Genomic DNA, 17,911 nt, shown 5'->3' with positions numbered 1-17,911 from the left:
ACTGTGTGTATTTGTTTTATGATTACATCAACCGAGCAGATGGAAATTAGCCTTGGGCTATAATCTGATAACATATTTACATATCATGTATATGTTCATTAATGTGTTTTGTCCCTATTTCAAATAAATAAATAAATAAATAAAGTGGCTACAGCAGATCCCAGGAAAAACAACGGACAGCTCAGTTCAGAAAAGTGCAGAACAGGAACAACAAAGATACTGGCCAGAACGCTCAAGCAAGGAAAGAGGTATATAAAAACATCAATAAAAATTAAAAATAAGAAAACACAGGTGCATTCTGTGACTTTTCAGATGGAGGGTCCTTCAAATGCTTTTCTCCATGGAGAAAAGCATAAATTACTTTAATTCACTTCCATTTTCTACAATGAAGCTCATTCTATGTATTGTGCAGATGTACTTCTGACAGTCTTAAATGCCTTCATTCAAATACTTATTTCAAAATACCATACATATGAATCTAAAGAAAGAAGGAAGCTAGAATACTTTTACAAGAACTTATAATAATGCACTATGAAGTGATTCCATTTTGTAATTACTATATTGAATAGTACATTTATTGACCTTATTGTACATAAATTACTTTAATTCACTTCCATTTTCTACAATGAATCTCATTCTGTGTATTGTCCAGATGTACTTGTTACAATCTTAAATGCCGTTCTTTTAAATACTTTTTTTCAAAATACCATACATATGAACTGAAAGAAAGAAGCCAGAATAGTTTTACAAGAAATTATCATAATGCACTATGAAGTGATTCCATTTTGTAATTACTGTATTGAATTTACACTATATATAGTTTGTGTTACTGTGTGTTTATAATATTCAATTAAAGTAGTATACTTTTTATACATATTTTTGCTTCAAAACATACTTAAATTAGGGTCCATTGTCCAGACACTGAAGCTCATTGTCTAAATGTATTTGTTGTAATATATATTCTCTCGATTTACTGTATGTATGCTTTGTTGACCATATTGCACGTAGCCTTTTAACTACACCATGAACTACTATTTCTTTCTTTCCAATACCCTGCATGTGATTCTAAATTAGACATAAGTGAGGATAGTTTTACACTGCACCCAACTGTGCACTATGAGATGATTTTATTTTGTTGGTACTAAACAAATACTTTTTTTTTTTTTTTGCTTGAAAATAAAAATACACTGGGGTTTATTGTCCAGACACTGAAGCTTTTTGTCTGCATTGTCCAGATATAGTACAATCTTAAATGCCTTTTTTTAATCTCTCTCTTTATTTCTGCCTGTTCACAGTATTTATCCTCTGGTTACATATTGTCTGTAACCTTCTGACGGTGCTATGAAAAAACAATATAAGAGTACACTACTTATTTCCCAGTACCACACATATAATTCTAAATTAGACATAAGATAGGCAAGTTTTACATTGTAGCTGATTATTGACTTTCTCTCATAGTTTGAGTTATAATGTGAGATTAAACTTTTTTTTTTTTTCTACATATTTTTGATTAAAAATTTACTTTAAAAAAGAGCATTGTATAACTTTTCTGGTGGAGGGTCCATCAAATGGAGATGCCGTTCCTTTGTCTGGAGTGTTTCACAGAGTTAAACTTTTTTATCATCATGGAAACCAAACCAGACCAAGTTACAGATCAGATCTGTGGAAAGGCCACAGACAATTCTGTCTGTGAGTGTTTTTTTTTTTTTTTTTTTATGTATTTTTGAGCTTTTAAACCACCTGTAATTGAATGAATGTAAATTAGAGCTGTTTAATGTCATACTGAGGAACATTCCAGGTAGAGCAATAACATATCCATAGAAACAACCAGGTGGCGGACCCCGTTCAATCTTAAATGCTTTGTTTTAATCTCACTTTATTTCTACTTTTTCACAATACCTCACCACACAGACTGCAGCCTTCTCCACGGTGCTAGTATAAATAACCAATATAAGATTAATGCTTATTTCCCAGTACCACACATATGAGTCCTGGGTTACTCATATCTGCATAAATGGAAGCATAAGTGATAATATCTGATAATTTAATAACATTATTCTACAAAAAAGGCAGTTGAAGCAGTAATTTAGCTCCCAGCCTTGTTTCCATGTCAGCCATTTTGTGACATGCACAGTACACGGGTCTGGGGTCGACTTGGGCTTGGTTCCATATCCAGAAATGTTGGTCCAAGGGATGTTAATAATCTGGCACAGTTTCTTGCTTGTACCATAAAAACAATTGGGCACTTTTTTGGTCCTTAACAGCTCCACTATTAGGTGTCATATTGTTTATTAAAAAAATGCATACGCTGTTAGTACAAACATAAAGGTGCTAGCCCAGTAAAAATCTGCAATATGTTTTTTACTCAAAATAATGCAGAATCAGATTATTAACAACGACGATTATTAATTACCTCATCCAATGTGTGACTGACGCCACCAATGTTAACAAGATGTTTACGTAGCTCTTATTGTGCGCAGTCTGTTTGGGTTTTTGTGAAATTACTGATTTTTTAAATTTTTTTTTTAAAGGGATGTAGGCCAAAATGTGAAAACAGGAAATACCGTCATGTAATCCATTTATTTCAACAAAGTAACTGTAATCCAATTACCACTCACTGAAACAGTAACTGTAACTGAATACAGTTACTCATAATTTGTACTCTGATTACATAACCCCGGTACATGTAATCTGTTACTCCCCAATACTGTTAATGGTACAACTCAAATATACATTAGCCTTAAAGGTACAGTAGGTAAATTCGCAACTGCATGATTTTATGGAAATAGAAGATTAAAACCGTACTTTGGGTCATTTTCCATAAAGATTGACCATTTGAATTCCTTACAGTGGAAGATATCAATCGCTGTCTCCACGCTGCTGTGTGTGTCACTCTGAAGTGAGTTGTACACATTATCAGTCTGGGATGGCTCCTGCTGAAAGTGATTGGAAAACGTCATGGCAAAAGTGTGTATCTGATTGGCCAAAGAGTCACAACAGCAGAACAAGCTGAATAATTTATCTTTTGTCAGATCCATCGGAGAGAAAACCACAGACATCTTCTTTGTCCACACCTTCTGCATGTTTTTTTTTTTTTTTTTCACAATTTTTGAACAGCATTTTCACTAAAATAGGCTGAAGTATGTCTGTCGGCATTTCCATGGTTGCTTTGTCATTGGTCTGTCTACTTTTGGCTAAAAAGTTACATACTGTGGATATTTTAAGGCTTTATCTAGAAAATCGATTTAGCATTTATGATACAGGTATAAATTAGTGCCGCCAAAATATCACGTTATTAGCAAGTCAGCGCAAAACAATTTTAATGACATAATTTTTTTAATCTGTGTCATTATTATTATTATTTTTATTTTTTTTTTTTTATCACAGACTATTTTTTTCATAAGCTCATAAGTGGCCTCTGCTACTGTTAGAAAAAACTATAGGACTGGGCTGTAAACCGAAAGCAAAACAATTTGTATGAAACTAAGAAGTCCTGTTTGGTGCGCTCATGTTATTCATATGAGGAAAACACAAAATAAACTCTGCTCCAAACCATACAGCGATTCCGTAGTTACTTTCGATAAAGATGGTGACAGAGACAAAAGTTTTACAGGCTCTTTTCTGGTTGTTCTCACTGCCCCGAGCTGTTGTTATATCAATAAACTCACAGAGGACCACATAACACAGCAGAACTCATATGGGTCTCATTATTTAATAGATACTTCTGCCGCTGGACTTTTTTTCTCTTAAAAGTTTTCTTATTAAAAGCATTAGCTCTGCTGCAGAACATTTAAACAAATAGCGCCGTGTGATGACGTCATTGCTCTTAGGTGGCAGGTGTTGGTGCAGACAAACGGTGGCAAAAATAAATAAATAAATAAATAAATTTCCACAAAGCAAGCCTATCCACTTTTCTATGTTGATAAGATTATTAAATGATTATTCAAGGGGCAAAAATGTGTGACTCATTTGCAAGCAGTTAATTATGACATTCATGAGTGTCAGAATCATTTTATTATCCCATATTTGCTAAATACTTGTGTAATATTCTAGGCCTATGAGTTAAACATTTATGTAACTACAATTCTTTGATTTATAATGTACCAATCACTTGTATGAAAATGAATAACCTCTTTGTGTTTGACAACTGTGTGCAGTGACCTATCGCTCTTGTGAACCTCGAGATGATTCCTCACATGAAGCCAACTCCCACTGTCACACATGCAAGAGTTATGATGGTGTCTGTCCATACCTAAGGCACCTCCTGATTGTACTATGCATAGCTTCATCAGTTTCTTATTATGTCTTTGCTGTTTCCCCTTCCCCTTGAGAATTATCGTTCTGTAACTAGGGCCTCCTAATGAAATAAAAAGAGGAGAGCGGCCTTGAGGCATCAGAACGTGTGGAGACTGTTGGTTTTGATGCCCACTCTCTGCCCGTTCTCCTCGCGAGTAAAACTGAATTAATCTCTTGTCTTTCTTCTTGTTTACAATGTTTAGGCAGACCTAACAATGAGATTAATCATGATTAAATACTTCAATCGACTGACAGCACTAGTATAAATGCAGCCTTACCTTAAAATGCATCCTTACTGGGAGAGAAGTCGCCTCTCCACAGATCTAACCTGTAACTTGGACCAGTTATGCCACCTGATTGTCTTCTTTGAGATGTCATATCATGGGGCATTTTAAGGAAAGCTACAACATCTCCATGGAGACAAGTGCGTGGCATACCCTCCTTAACATACGTACATATACAAAAAACATTTGTGTATAAAAGTGTAGACAGAGTTTATCTTTATGCCGCTGTCCAGAAGCCATTCTTCAGCACACACTGCTGCGCTCGGCCCCCTGCCCTCCCTGGAGCGCCGCATGCAGACACTTGTCAATAGATGTTGTGCTGGCTAGCGGCCCCTGTGCACGGTTAATGATGACAGAAGGCACCCTGAGTGTCCTCAATGTGCCTGCTCCTATAGGTGCCATCAGAGCGTCCGGCTGCTCCTCCTCTCCTCCGTCATTAACTCAGGCTTGACTCCCTGACCTCATTAACACGGCAGCGGGCTCAGGCTGAAGCTTGTCATTGAAAACACTACAGTGCTTCTTCAGTCTCTGGTGTGATACTCCAACAAATTTAGCTCTTTGGAATCTATTTATAGTTGCATACATGTCAGCTTTTTAACACATTGTCCTGGAAATCGATAACTTAAAAATGCCACACTGTGTAGCATTCTATAGGCAAAACAATAACACTTGCACTAACACTAACAGACCCCACTTTGCCAAAAAATAAATACAAATTATAAAACATATTACTTGCATATTGTCCTGAAATATTTGTTTAAATATTTGTTTTAATAATTTTTTTTTAGTAAATCTGGAGAAGCAGTATTTTTTTGCAAATAGTAAATTTCAACTATCATCCCAAATTATTATCTAATATTATTATTCAATATACATGAATATTGTACAATACTTTCTGACATTGGGGGATTCAAATTTTGTTGCATTTTATACATGAAATACATAAACACATAAAACATAAAATTAAGTAGAATAACAAAATGGCAGAATTTCTCCACTGACAACAGAGATACAGTGAGTTTATGCACACATATTGTGTTCATTTGTTCACTTGAAAAGCCCGGCGGTGGTGCTGATGGCCCCTCCATAATGAGCAGAGCTTGTTGGCAGTGAGTGAAAGTGCACTGGCCTGGCCTCTGATGTTTATCGGTGGGGCTGGGGACAGCTGATGGATTGGCCCTTAGACGGAAGAAAGCTTAAACGATTCCTGTTCAGACTAAATCACTTATATTGTTGTCAGGACAGATCTCTGCTCTAATTAGATCTGTGACAATAACAAAATTTAATATAGCAAAAGTTTTTTGTTTGTTTGGTTTTTATGTAATCGGAATAAACAATGCAACGAAAAATGACTGAATTTGTACATTGCATATAAAGTGGGAATGTAACAATATCTGAAATATTGTGATATTGTGTCGTCAAAGTTCTCAATAATATCATGGGCCATCACAATATATCAAATTATAAGTCTCCTTGCTTAAATGAAGAGTTATGGTGCAGCAATAGCTTTTCACCAAGGGCCACATTTGGATCATGTTTGTCATCAAAGGGCCAGTTGTAAAGTTAAGACCGCAACTGTATCTGTAATATCGGTATGTTACAAAACTGTAAAAGCCTGTATTTGATTTTTCATTTCATATTTACTCATTTTTGTTTATTTTTATGTTTTTGATTGTTGTTGATTGTTTTATTATTTATGGGTATTCTTGCTCTTATTTGATTTTACTAGTTGTATTGTCTTAATGAGGACTAGAGTTAATTAGAGCTTTATATTAGTTTGTTTGTTTGGATATGTTTTATCTGTACTGTGCAGCACTTGTTTATGAAATGTGCTATAGAAATAAAGTGGATTGGATTTGATTTAAAGGTTTAAGTTAAAACATTCACATTACTCCTTCAGTAACATTCATGAAACAGCTGTCCTTCTGCATCAGTTTTTCTTTTCTTGGACATTTTTGGGGAAATTTGATGAGTTTTCTTGGCCTCTCTAGTGGCGAGATGCAGTCACTTCACGGGAAACAACTGCGGTGCATTGTGGGAGATGTAGTAGCGTCACAGAGTCACAACATAATAATAAATTATACCTTTTAACCCCTTGTGGACCACATAAAATGGCTCGGCCTTGGCCTTGCCTCATGTGACATAGACCATGATCCTTTGCTCCATTTCAGTGTAGACTACATGAAAAAATAACAGTTCTAAGCACTTTTAAGTCTTAGTTCTTTGGGTTAAATCTTGTCAATGTGTTTTAAGAGGAAAAAGTCACATATTAACAGTTTTGTCAGCCTCCACAAAATATCTCAATAAATATTGTACCGTCAGGTGTATATCATGAAAATATCGCACTGAGAGATTTAGATATTGTTACATCCCTAATCTTGAACCTCCCTACCATATCGTGAGCTTTCCTACAATATCGCAATAAATATCGTACCTTGAGGTTCATACCGTGATGATATCGTATAGTGAGACTTGGAAATCATTACACCCCTAATATTAAGTGTATAAATTTTATGATATTTTGTCACTTTTGGAGATGATTTCACAGTCATTATTGTGATTGTGACTTTTAAAGGTGGAGGCTCCTCTACATGCTTGTCTTAAAAGTGAATAAATGTGTGATAGTTTTCAGTCGGTGCATCCTCCACCAGAAATTTTACACAGTGCAAACAAATCCGTGTATCATTCGTTCATTTGTTTTTCAATATAAAACCAAAAATAAGAAAATGAAAAAACAACAGTTTTCTTCATTATTTGTGAATGAAAAAACGGATAACGATTGTTTTTTTCAGTTTGATTTTGTGTTTAAATGAAGAATGGAAAAAACGGATAACGGCCGTTTCCCGTTTACGTGACTTCCGTGACTGCGATGCCGAACTTTTACACTGCATACAGACTGAACCGGGACTGATCCAGGTCCAGACCAGAGCGGGACTGAGACCGGGACCAGACCGGGACCATTCGTCATTTAAACACAAAATCGAAAACTGAAAAAACGAATCGTTATCCGTTTTTTCATTTTGGTTTTGGAGACAAATAATGAAGAAAACGGTTGTTTTTTCGTTTTCTTATTTTTGGTTTTATATTGAAAAACGAATGAACGAATGATACACGGATTCAAACAATAAACAACAGGAACATTTCCACTGGATTTCAGTATTATAATCTGGTTATTTTTATCATTATAATCCAATATTGCCCACTCTAGTCATAATAAGCAATGATAATTTGAAGCCATAACTGCTGCCCTTTGTGTAATTCCACCCCCTTTAGATGCAAAACTAAATGAACTGAAACTAATTGTATAATGCCACCAAGCTATCAAAACGTATGCATGGCCTATATGAATGACATTTAAATAGCTTGAATGCTAACTGGTCATTAATGCCTATGGATAATGGTGAATCCGCTGCTTAGGCAATAAACGAAGGGAGACCTCGGGCTGCGCTCCATAAAGCAGTTAAATGTTAGCCGTATACAGCCGCGGGGCAGGCCTAACCTTTAAGACGCCACTACTCTTTAAGACAAGGCAGCAACAGGGTGGACACTGGGAATATACTAGTATTCAAATATAACGCAAATGTCACAAAATAAAAGAATGTTATAATTATACACTTTTAAAGGTTCAATTTGGAGCTTTAGATCTATAGAGTACTGTCAAAAATATATGGGAATCTTCTTCAGTTGCTTCTTTTTATCAGCTCTTTCTCTGTATCTCTCTCTCAATGTTTGGTTCCACTTTGTGACATCATGTGGTGGTAATTTAAGCAGTGTTCTTCTATGTTTTAAAGGTCCTATATTATACAAAATTCATTCTTGTGCATTTTTAACCACGTTATAATATTGGTACCTCATCAAAAACATTCCCACCATATGTAACTTTTGACAAAAAATAAAGAAAATAAAAACAGACTAAAGTAAAAGCTTGTTCTAACAGTGCATTTTGGTTGTGTTTGTTGCACTGAAAAACCATAGTTTTTGTGAGTGTGTTTGTGTCTCCACAAACCAGACTCATATTTGGCCTGAGGGAGGAAAGTGGTGTTCCTGTGGTTTAAATATTTCACAGTATGCCATAAAACATATCTATCTCCATGGTTTTAACTTCCTATTTTCATCATGAATCATGCAGGTGATGTGGGGCCTCAAGAAAGTTACATTTTGTACTTTTTAAAGGAACACAAATTAACTTTTAACTTGTACTGATTTGAAATGTTTTAAAGTGATCAGTGTTGATGTTTTGTCTGGAAAAGGGAAAAGGGGGCAAATAAGAACATAAGATTACTCTTCTTTCTGCTAATTTTTATTCGTTTCTTGTATGTTTGATGTTGTGACACTGTTAACGTCTTTTTATACTTTATGAATGAAATAAATAAACAAATGAAATAAATAAAACTTTTCTTTGCTCACAGTGTTCCACAGTATGTAATTAAACTTACTCTCTTACAAATTACAGATGTTATTATTGGAAAAATTAAACATGATAAACCTGTTAGCGGGATTCCCTCGCCATAGATCTGACTTGTGGGCATCACCAGCTCGTCTCCATGGAGATAGGTAAGTTTAAGCAGGCTCTAGAGGTTGGTCTGTACCATTTAGGAAAAGTGCTTTTGGACAGCTTCTTTTTGCTTATCGAGCAGATCAAACATGGAACACAGAGCTGCTCTTGTACGAGAGATTTCAACACCTGCAGCATTTTCTAAAGCTTTAAAACAGTGGTTGTTCAATGGTCAAATATGTCACTGTGTTTAACCAATTACATTTTTTTATATATATTGAGAGGTTGCTGGTTTAACTTTTTAACTCTTGATTTCGAACTTCAAATGAACTGCCTGAAATTAATTGTATGTATAGTGTGTGTGTGCTGGTGTTATGTACTTTTGTGTGATTGTTGCTGTACTTTTCCCTGTCCTGTAGATGATTTCACATCAACCCCTCAAGGGACTGAATATGGAAATTTGCCACACTGGCTATAATCTTTACATATTTTAAATGTTCATTAGTATGTGCTGTTCCTTTACAAATAAATAAATAAGGATAAGAATGATTGATAATGCCATATTGTGGAGCATTCCAAGAAATAACATCTCCATTGGGACAAGAAAAGTTACACAGTGCACCTTTAAACATGGTGCGATAAAGTTCCCCTGAGTTGCTTCTTGTTCCTTAAACCATGTTATGAAATGAACTGTACAGATGAGTGGGTGTGTGCCAGTGGCAGTGAAAATGAGGGTTGATGCATGCACAAATCATTCCAAACACAACTTCGAGAGGATAAATGTGAAAAGGAAACAACTATAACATGGTGAAAAGCTCTGAAAAGTTTTATTTTGCATAATAGGTCTGCTTTAACTATTTGTGCAGATATAAGCATTGAACAGTCTCTTTTATTAGATGAAAGATAACTGTAGTGTCTCTCCATTAAGAACCACTGGAATGTGGAGTGCACAGTTCTTTCCTGCTCTGTGTGTCCACAGATGTAGGAGAGAGAGGAGTGGGAGGTAAACATATCATATGTTATATGTGTCAAACAGAAGGAGAAAAGATACAGCAGACAGCATCCGTCAGAGCCTCAGCACAGAATGAGTCGTGACAATGTCCCAGTGTGTTACAAATCAGACACAATCAGATTCTATTCAATAATAAATGATATGCAAAAGTACTCATTATATCTTGAGCTGTAGCTTTCCAAAAACGCCACAAGCTTTTTTAACCAAACAGTATTGCATAATCACTTTAAAGTCTTTAAAATGTGAAAAAAAAAACTAAACAAAAAGCATTAGTTCATTTTAAGTTTGCAGTGGTCCAAAGATATTCCTCACTTACCTTATGCAACACATGGAGTTTATAAATGCAACAATTTGATGTGACAACTAGCATGCTAACACACACTTCCTTATCATCAGACATTAAAATGCTTTATAATCAGATGCAACACAAAGCAGATTTATTTTGACCTCAGGAGCTGCTTATAAAATATATTTGTAAAATATATTTGCATTTTGCTCAAGTACATGGAAAAAGAAATCAGCTACAGGGCCTTTCATTTGCAGTAAAATATGTATTGAGGATGCTTATGTTATCATAAAAGTATCATTTATCCTCTAAAATGTATTTAGTTCTATTAAACAATAAGAAAGCACAGTGAGAAAATGCTTGAATTTATGTTTTAGACTAAGATTAGGTTCATATTGCACATTTAAAGCACACACAGAAGTAAAGGTTAAGGCACACTTTCTTGACCGTGTAAGGAAATGTGTGGGGGGGTTTTTTTTGGCATTTGACCCATTCTTCAATACTGCTGGGGCATTTCGTCAAGTGTGACCCATTTCCAGATTTTGAGATAATTTTGGCCAGGTTTATTTTAGTTGGTGGATTTTACCTGTGGCACATGCTTTGGGTTGAGCCTTGGCCACCTGGAAGTCACACCCGCAACCTTTTTTCTGTGAGGCGTTAAACTGCTGGCCACTCAGACTGACTGTGTATATAAATCGACAGAGCTATAAGTCACTGCATACTAAATAGGAAGTGAGCATTGAGCTTCCGGCTCCATCGACTCTGTTTCCAATTGACTTTACATTGAAAAATTGCCACCCGTCTCTCTGTAACTACTGCAGTGAGCCTCACCATTTCGGTTTTAAGAAGTTCGTATTAACCTGCTCTACGTGATCCTGGTGCTTTGATTTCTCTGTTTGCTCTATTTGTAAATCAATCAATGTAAATCAATTCCTGTTTCTAATATGGAACTCTGCTCCAAATTCTCTCCTGTAAAGTGACTTTCACACCCTGACGATTTAGCCAGTGTATGCCAACATATGAAAACTTTGGCAAATACACGTCGGATAAGTTATAGGTAAGTTTTGTATAAGTTATGAGCACGCTGAAGCACGCTGGCACACGTCGACATACAGCAAGGGCGTCGAAAAATTTTGACCATGCTGAAAATGTCTTGACATATGTCAGTGTATGCTCATATGTCCTGCATATGTGGGCCATAAGTTGTAGGTAAGTTATGTGATCGTTGACACACGTTACTCATGAATCCAAATACGCTGAGATAATGTCTAGCGTACCCATAACATATGAGTAACGTGCTTTGAACCTCTGTGTAACTTATATCGAACTTACCTCCAGCGCATATTGATGTACACAGACGAATTTGAAATGTTCCGACGACCACTTCAGAACTTACCGAGCATGTTTCTAACTTACAGCTACCGTACGATGGCGTTTAGGGAAATTGGGTTATAAAAATTGGGAGACCGTCAGTACTCCTCTAGACTTCATGGTGAGCAGACCCAATGGTACCACCCACTACACATGTCATCTGAGAGATGGAGGATCGGGCAAGGCTGAGACGAGAATACATACAAGCTGTCCTCCAACATCAGCATGATCTCATCGATTTGTCACTGTACCAGTTGCGTGTCAATAGAGCCAAGAGAAGAAGAGATCAACGGCAAAGAAGGAACTGGGTGAGACCATGGATCAGCAGGTGACGGCAATTTGGCATGTGTGATCAGCTGATGGTGGAACTCCGTCGGCAATACGCTGCCTATGCATAAGTTAGACGTTGGGCATAAGTCGTGCACTCTGGCAACACGCTAAGTGTACTGCTACACTCAACGTGACCCCTTGTCCTAATTGAGATTCACAGCCAGTTAAACTCTCTCTTGCATCACTTCCTCCAAGGATCAGGCAGGTGTTGTCTTTGACCAGGATTTAATGCAAAAAAGTGTGAAACTGTAACAAAATACAAAAGGGTATTCAGAAGAAAATAAATTGTGCACATTAAAATGACTATACAGACAATTAACAGGTTAATGCTAGCTAAGAAGTAATACACATAACTCAAATAGGCCCCATTACCACTACTGGAACATCTCAAATAATATCTATAAAATGCTACAAACGTCAACAAAATGCTACAAATGCACTTGTCAACATTCATTTTTAACGTAAAAACCTACTCATATTGCCACTCAAAGGGCTAGAAATGAGAGGATGGTTTCAGATCTAACCGCAAAACACATCATGGACTGACTGACATTTTCAAGCTAGTAGTTTTACTTCTTGTCACCTACTGGCTAAATATATCACCAAAATCACAACTAGCGCCCCCCAGCAGGCCGGAAGAACACAACACAAAACAGTTCCAATACACTAAGCATTAGTTGGTATATATAGTTATCAAAACGTTCTATATAAGTTACTAATACATTATATATACACTCAAAAAATAAAAATAAAAAAACAGCGTACAGTTGAGCTTATGCCAGCGTTTCAGGAAAATTCTGGTACATCGGCATACGCTGGTTAAATCGTCAAGGTGTGACAGGGCCATAGCTGCTAGAATCATGAGCTTCATTTGACTGAAGCAGGACTCAGTGGGTGACGCCACACTCCCTTTGTGTACTTCTTTATACAGTCTATGATTCAAACCAAGCAGTCTACGTACGATGAGAAAAGTCTGTAGCACAATTTGACCTGCATATTTAACAAAGCGCTTTACTCCAAAACAGGAAAAGCCCATTACCTTACATTACACAGAAGAGGGCTGAATTAATTATTTTTTGTAAAGCTTAATTTACAGTTATTGCTCCTTTTGGCCCTGGAGGTGTATTCCACAAGAGAAGCGGTGCAGACTTCATGATTACAGCCCAGGGTCCCACATAATATACTCTATAATTACACTAAGGTGTGAGGGAAAACAGTGAATTACGTCCAGTAGCGTATGGGCTGTTTGGGGGAGGGGGATTATCTTTAGTGAGCAGAGGCTGGCGGAGTCTACATGGAGACGTGTGACATTCATTAACACTTAGCAGAAGGAGCGGTGCTGAGTTCTTCTCGCAAACTGAAAACACACTGTTCCACCTACCTGTATCATGTGGTATTATAGGAAGAGCTGCAGTGCGTTTTTAAACTTCATACACCTTCACCAGAATCATTTGGAGGATTTTAGTCCAGGAATTTCCTACCCTCTACTGAACAAAAAGTAAAAGGTAGCTGTTAAATTAAAAACGACTGCTCCATAACATTGAGCTTGGGAGATGTGGACAAACTAATAATAAAGGTATGTTTTTGAGAAGGTAACAGCGTTCTAAGGCTACGTTCAGACTGCAGCCTGAAGTGACCCAAATCTGATATTTTCACCCCTATGTGACCCAGGCCCCTTGGATATGTGCTTCTTAAACCAATACATATCCAAACTTTTGACATGCGACTTCAGTCTGAACGACCAGCTCACATTCATCCCACCTACATGTTATCACCAAGCTACAAACATCACTATTCTGTGCGGAAGTAGACAGAAACTGGAAGAAAGCCACGACAGATGTACGCAAATGTTCTTTTCGTCATACAAAAACTGTGTACGAACTGAAGCACATCACAATCCCACCGCTCTTGACTGCGACTTCGCCCCCTCACGTTCCTTTCTATGGACTTTGCTGCCACTGCCCCACAAAATGCCATGGTCAAAAACCTCGTCCTTCTCCTTCTCAATCTCCTCCTTAAAACAAATAAGCTATACAAAGAAAAAAAAAGACTCCAGGAAGACTGGCCAGCCCTTGGGTATACAGCTAATGGAAAGCCTAAAAGAACAAAAAGAAAGAAGTTCATTTTAAATGGTTTGCAGTCCTCACTTACCTTTGGCATTTTGAGCATCTTAATTGTTCACCTTGATGAATTTCTAAGCACTTTTCACAACTTTGAGTTGTGAGCGAGTTTTGCCATAGTAAATCATAGCAAAGCTCCTAAAAACTAGCATGCTACCGTCCACTTCCTGATTTTCTGACAATAAAATGGTTTAGAATTAGATGCAGGCAGTATGCAGCTGATTTATTTTGACCTCAAGAGCTGCTTATACAATATGTCTGTACTGGGGCTCGACTCAGTTAGACCAATGTAATACAGTAAATAACAATATAAACTAAATGTAGGCCTTACTATATGTAAACTTATTTTTGTGGTGTGGCTTCAAATACAACAATGTACTGATTTAGTTAAAGGACCCAATAACCATTCATCACAGTATGTAAAATCATCATATGATAATATTGTTTTCTTGACAAAACTTTGGTTTTGTTCAGTCGATCTCTCTCACTGTCTGGTTCCACTTTGAGACAGCATCTGGTAAATGGTCACATTTTATATAGCGCTTTTCCACCTCAAGGCACTCAAAACGCCACTCACACTAACATTCACAGGTGGGTTAAGTGACTTGCCCAAGGACATATTGGCAGCACTCATCTGTGGGGGCTGGAAAAGCACCGTTAACCAGTGGGTCAGTGGACAAATACCACCTGAACTACTGTCACTCTGGTGGTCATTTAGGCAGTGTTCCTCCATGTTTTAAATTCCATTCCACCCCCAGATTCTGACCATGTCAGTGCTCATACTCAGAGGCAGCACTACCATTAGGCAAAAGTGGACAGCTGCCCAGGGCCCCAAACCTGGAGGGCCCCCGACCAATTGCCCTCAGTGCCACTAATGACAGAGGCCTGAGAGCAATTTGATTTTCTCTAAATATGTAGAAGTTTACTTTTAAACAATAATCATAAGAAAAAAAAAAAAAAAAATCATATGTAATGGAAAAAAAAAAGTAACTGTACTAGGAAAAAAACAAAACTACTTTCAGTTCTGGTTATCTAGTAGGCAACCAAACTAATAAGACAAGTTTTCAATCCATCATAATTCAAATAAATAGAGATGTGAATGTCTCAAGAAGAATGGGGAAAAACAGACAATAAATATAAAAAAAATAAAAAACAAACATGTGCATTATAGTGAGGGAGGGCTAGCTGCTGTTGTTTTAGCCTCATTTCACGCACTTCACTCGGAGGGTTCTTTGGAAGATTAAGGTTTCCCAAAAGTTTGAAAGAGCATAAAGATCCAATCTGTATTTTTTCAAGTAGTGAGGTCCACCACCGGCCGTCTTGAGATTGATTAGTTGAACAAATGAAACCACAACAAAAGCTAACAAGAAATCAGCCACTTTTATTTAGAAATATTCCCAAAAAATAAACAAGATAGCACACATTCCATATAGAAAATGTCAGTGAGAATAGCCTGGATATGTCATGAGACCATTAGCAGTATAAGCTGAGTACAAAACAATGGTGATCATAGTAATACCAGCAATACAGTGAGTCCATGTGTTTATTCAGTAAAGAAAACATGACAGAATCAAAAGTGCTCATTTGTACGTCCCTAAAGAAGAATATTAGAATTTCATTTATAAATAAGTCTTTGTTAAAATTACTATATCTTTCATTAACACTTCATGGAGAGGGGGATACAATTTTTCTCATTTCAACTTTTTTTCTATAAAATATATGTCTACCTGTATATGTATATATTATATAGAATTCTATTGTATTTCCAATTTTCAAACAGCTAACCTCACAACATTAAAATGAAAACAAAATCTGGCAATAATGATTAAACATAACTAATCTTCTCGGTAACAACATGCAACTGGTGCTACTTTATTGTCAATGCAAAAAATACATGTAAAATGGAAAAAACAAAGCAGAAAGGCTATTGCCACCAACTGTACAACTAGATACAAAAGTTACAGAATGTCTCAGAGCGTACATTCACTGAGAGAGCAGTGACTGATTATATTAAGACTATATAGACTATACTGGCACTAGAATTTGGCACTGTTGACTAATTTGGCATTGAAAACCATCACGTAAAACCATGAGGATGCCCAGTCGGATGTCAGGTGGTGTTACCGGACCATACGATCATACGATGTTACGACGTTTTCTCATTGGGTGGCATGTAAACAGATTCCTTTTGAGCGACAAACTCTGGCCCTTTTGAGAAAAAATACAAACAGCAAAAGTACGGAAGCTAACGAAGAGACAGAAGCAAAAGCAAAAAAGAAAAAATCGCCGCACCAAAAGTCAGAGAAAAACTGAATAATAGTCCAAGTGCCGCGCATTGACACGGTTTATATCAACACCAAATGTTAAACAAGAAAATATACAGGAAAGTTTAGAATAGGAATTAATTACATGATTCAACACCTCGCAATGTTTTTGGCTTTAAAAATCTGAATAGAAGCTGTTTAGTATTTTTTCTTTCATTATACTCACACATTATGTATATTCAACCAGTATGTAAGCAAGTATTTAAAAGCTATTTTGTGAAAATACATAAAAATATTTTTTTTTCAACAAACATTTTTTCAGAGATTTTCTTAGAAAAAAAAAAGACAATTCACATCTTTATGCAGATGATATCAAGTGTGCTTGAAAATCCAGTTTGGCGGTGGTGGCTACAGAAACAGTGTTCTGGACAGACCTGAATAGGCGTACATACAAATGCACACGCGCACGTACCATGGAATCAGGCGCACGAAACACATCCCAGAGCTGTCAATCAAACCCTCGTCTCCGCCTCCTCACAGTGTGCACACAGAGGAAAGCACGGTGTCACCAGATTAGAAAAACAACCTTTCATTTATAGTCCAAAACGTCATCCCACCGATAGAGAGAGCGAGGGTCCCTTTTCTATACCGGGAAGTCAAGACAGAGCGCGACAACACTAGTCTTTGTAATCGACAAAATGAAGCCTCCATCTTGTAGCACTGTTTTTACACCACACAGACAGGAAAAAAGCGCCGGAAAACACGGGAAGGGAGGGCCGGAGAAGAAGAAGAAATAGAATCCCGCTCTATGGAAACCCTTGTAAGGCACTCAGGAGTTCGTCAAAGATCAGGAGAGATCAGTTAGGCTGACGTTCAGTCCCATGTCGGGCCTCACGTACGGGACTGAGTGCACAGCTTTGGGAAATTCTGGAGTCATGACGCGGCCGTTCTCGCCCGTGCTTCCCGTCACTGAGAGGCGGGCCTTGTTGCGCATGGCATCCCCAAAGGTCATCTAGAAGAAAAGACAATGTAACGCGAACGCCCCAAGCAAAGCGCAACGGAACACATATAAAAAAACACGTACAACCAGTATGTTTACATGCAGGCGGAGAAGGAGAAACGGTCAAATTTCTGGTCGCCATTGCAGGCTTTTATGGTATTTTACAACTAGAAATTATCGAATGTTTTATTTTCAGTGTCTAAGAATATAATCTTTGAGTATCAGGGCGTCAAAATATAGTTTATGTTGGATATAGGCAGCAGTTGAGTCCATTGAAATTTGGCTGCCATTTAATGCAATGGAATCGTTCACAAAATTGTCACTGGAAATGTCAAGAGAAGAAAAGATTCATTGGGATTTTTGTAGCTAATTTCAATCAGGTTTAGTCTGGTTTGTGATCTTTTAGATTAGAGTGTTTAATCTCATCTATGTTGTAGTAAAGGCACTTTGAGA

The 17,911-nt window shown here is 37.0% G+C and overlaps 1 protein-coding gene across 1 annotated transcript in view; it reads right to left on the bottom strand.

The window, feature by feature from the left end:
* Positions 1 to 17,305: 17,305 nt before the first annotated feature.
* Positions 17,306 to 17,911, bottom strand: part of gria2b (glutamate receptor, ionotropic, AMPA 2b) — a 141,581-nt gene continuing 140,975 nt past the window's right edge. The window contains 1 exon segment of the mRNA XM_055159269.1: positions 17,306 to 17,470. Coding sequence (XP_055015244.1) covers positions 17,306 to 17,470 — 165 coding nt within the window.

The sequence above is a fragment of the Boleophthalmus pectinirostris genome, unplaced genomic scaffold (genome assembly GCF_026225935.1).
Source record: "Boleophthalmus pectinirostris isolate CB_2022bp ecotype Guang Dong unplaced genomic scaffold, ASM2622593v1 HiC_scaffold_23, whole genome shotgun sequence".
In the NCBI taxonomy this organism is placed as follows: domain Eukaryota; kingdom Metazoa; phylum Chordata; class Actinopteri; order Gobiiformes; family Gobiidae; genus Boleophthalmus; species Boleophthalmus pectinirostris.
Note: the sequence above shows the minus strand (reverse complement) of the source record. Positions and strands in the feature narration are given on the sequence as shown.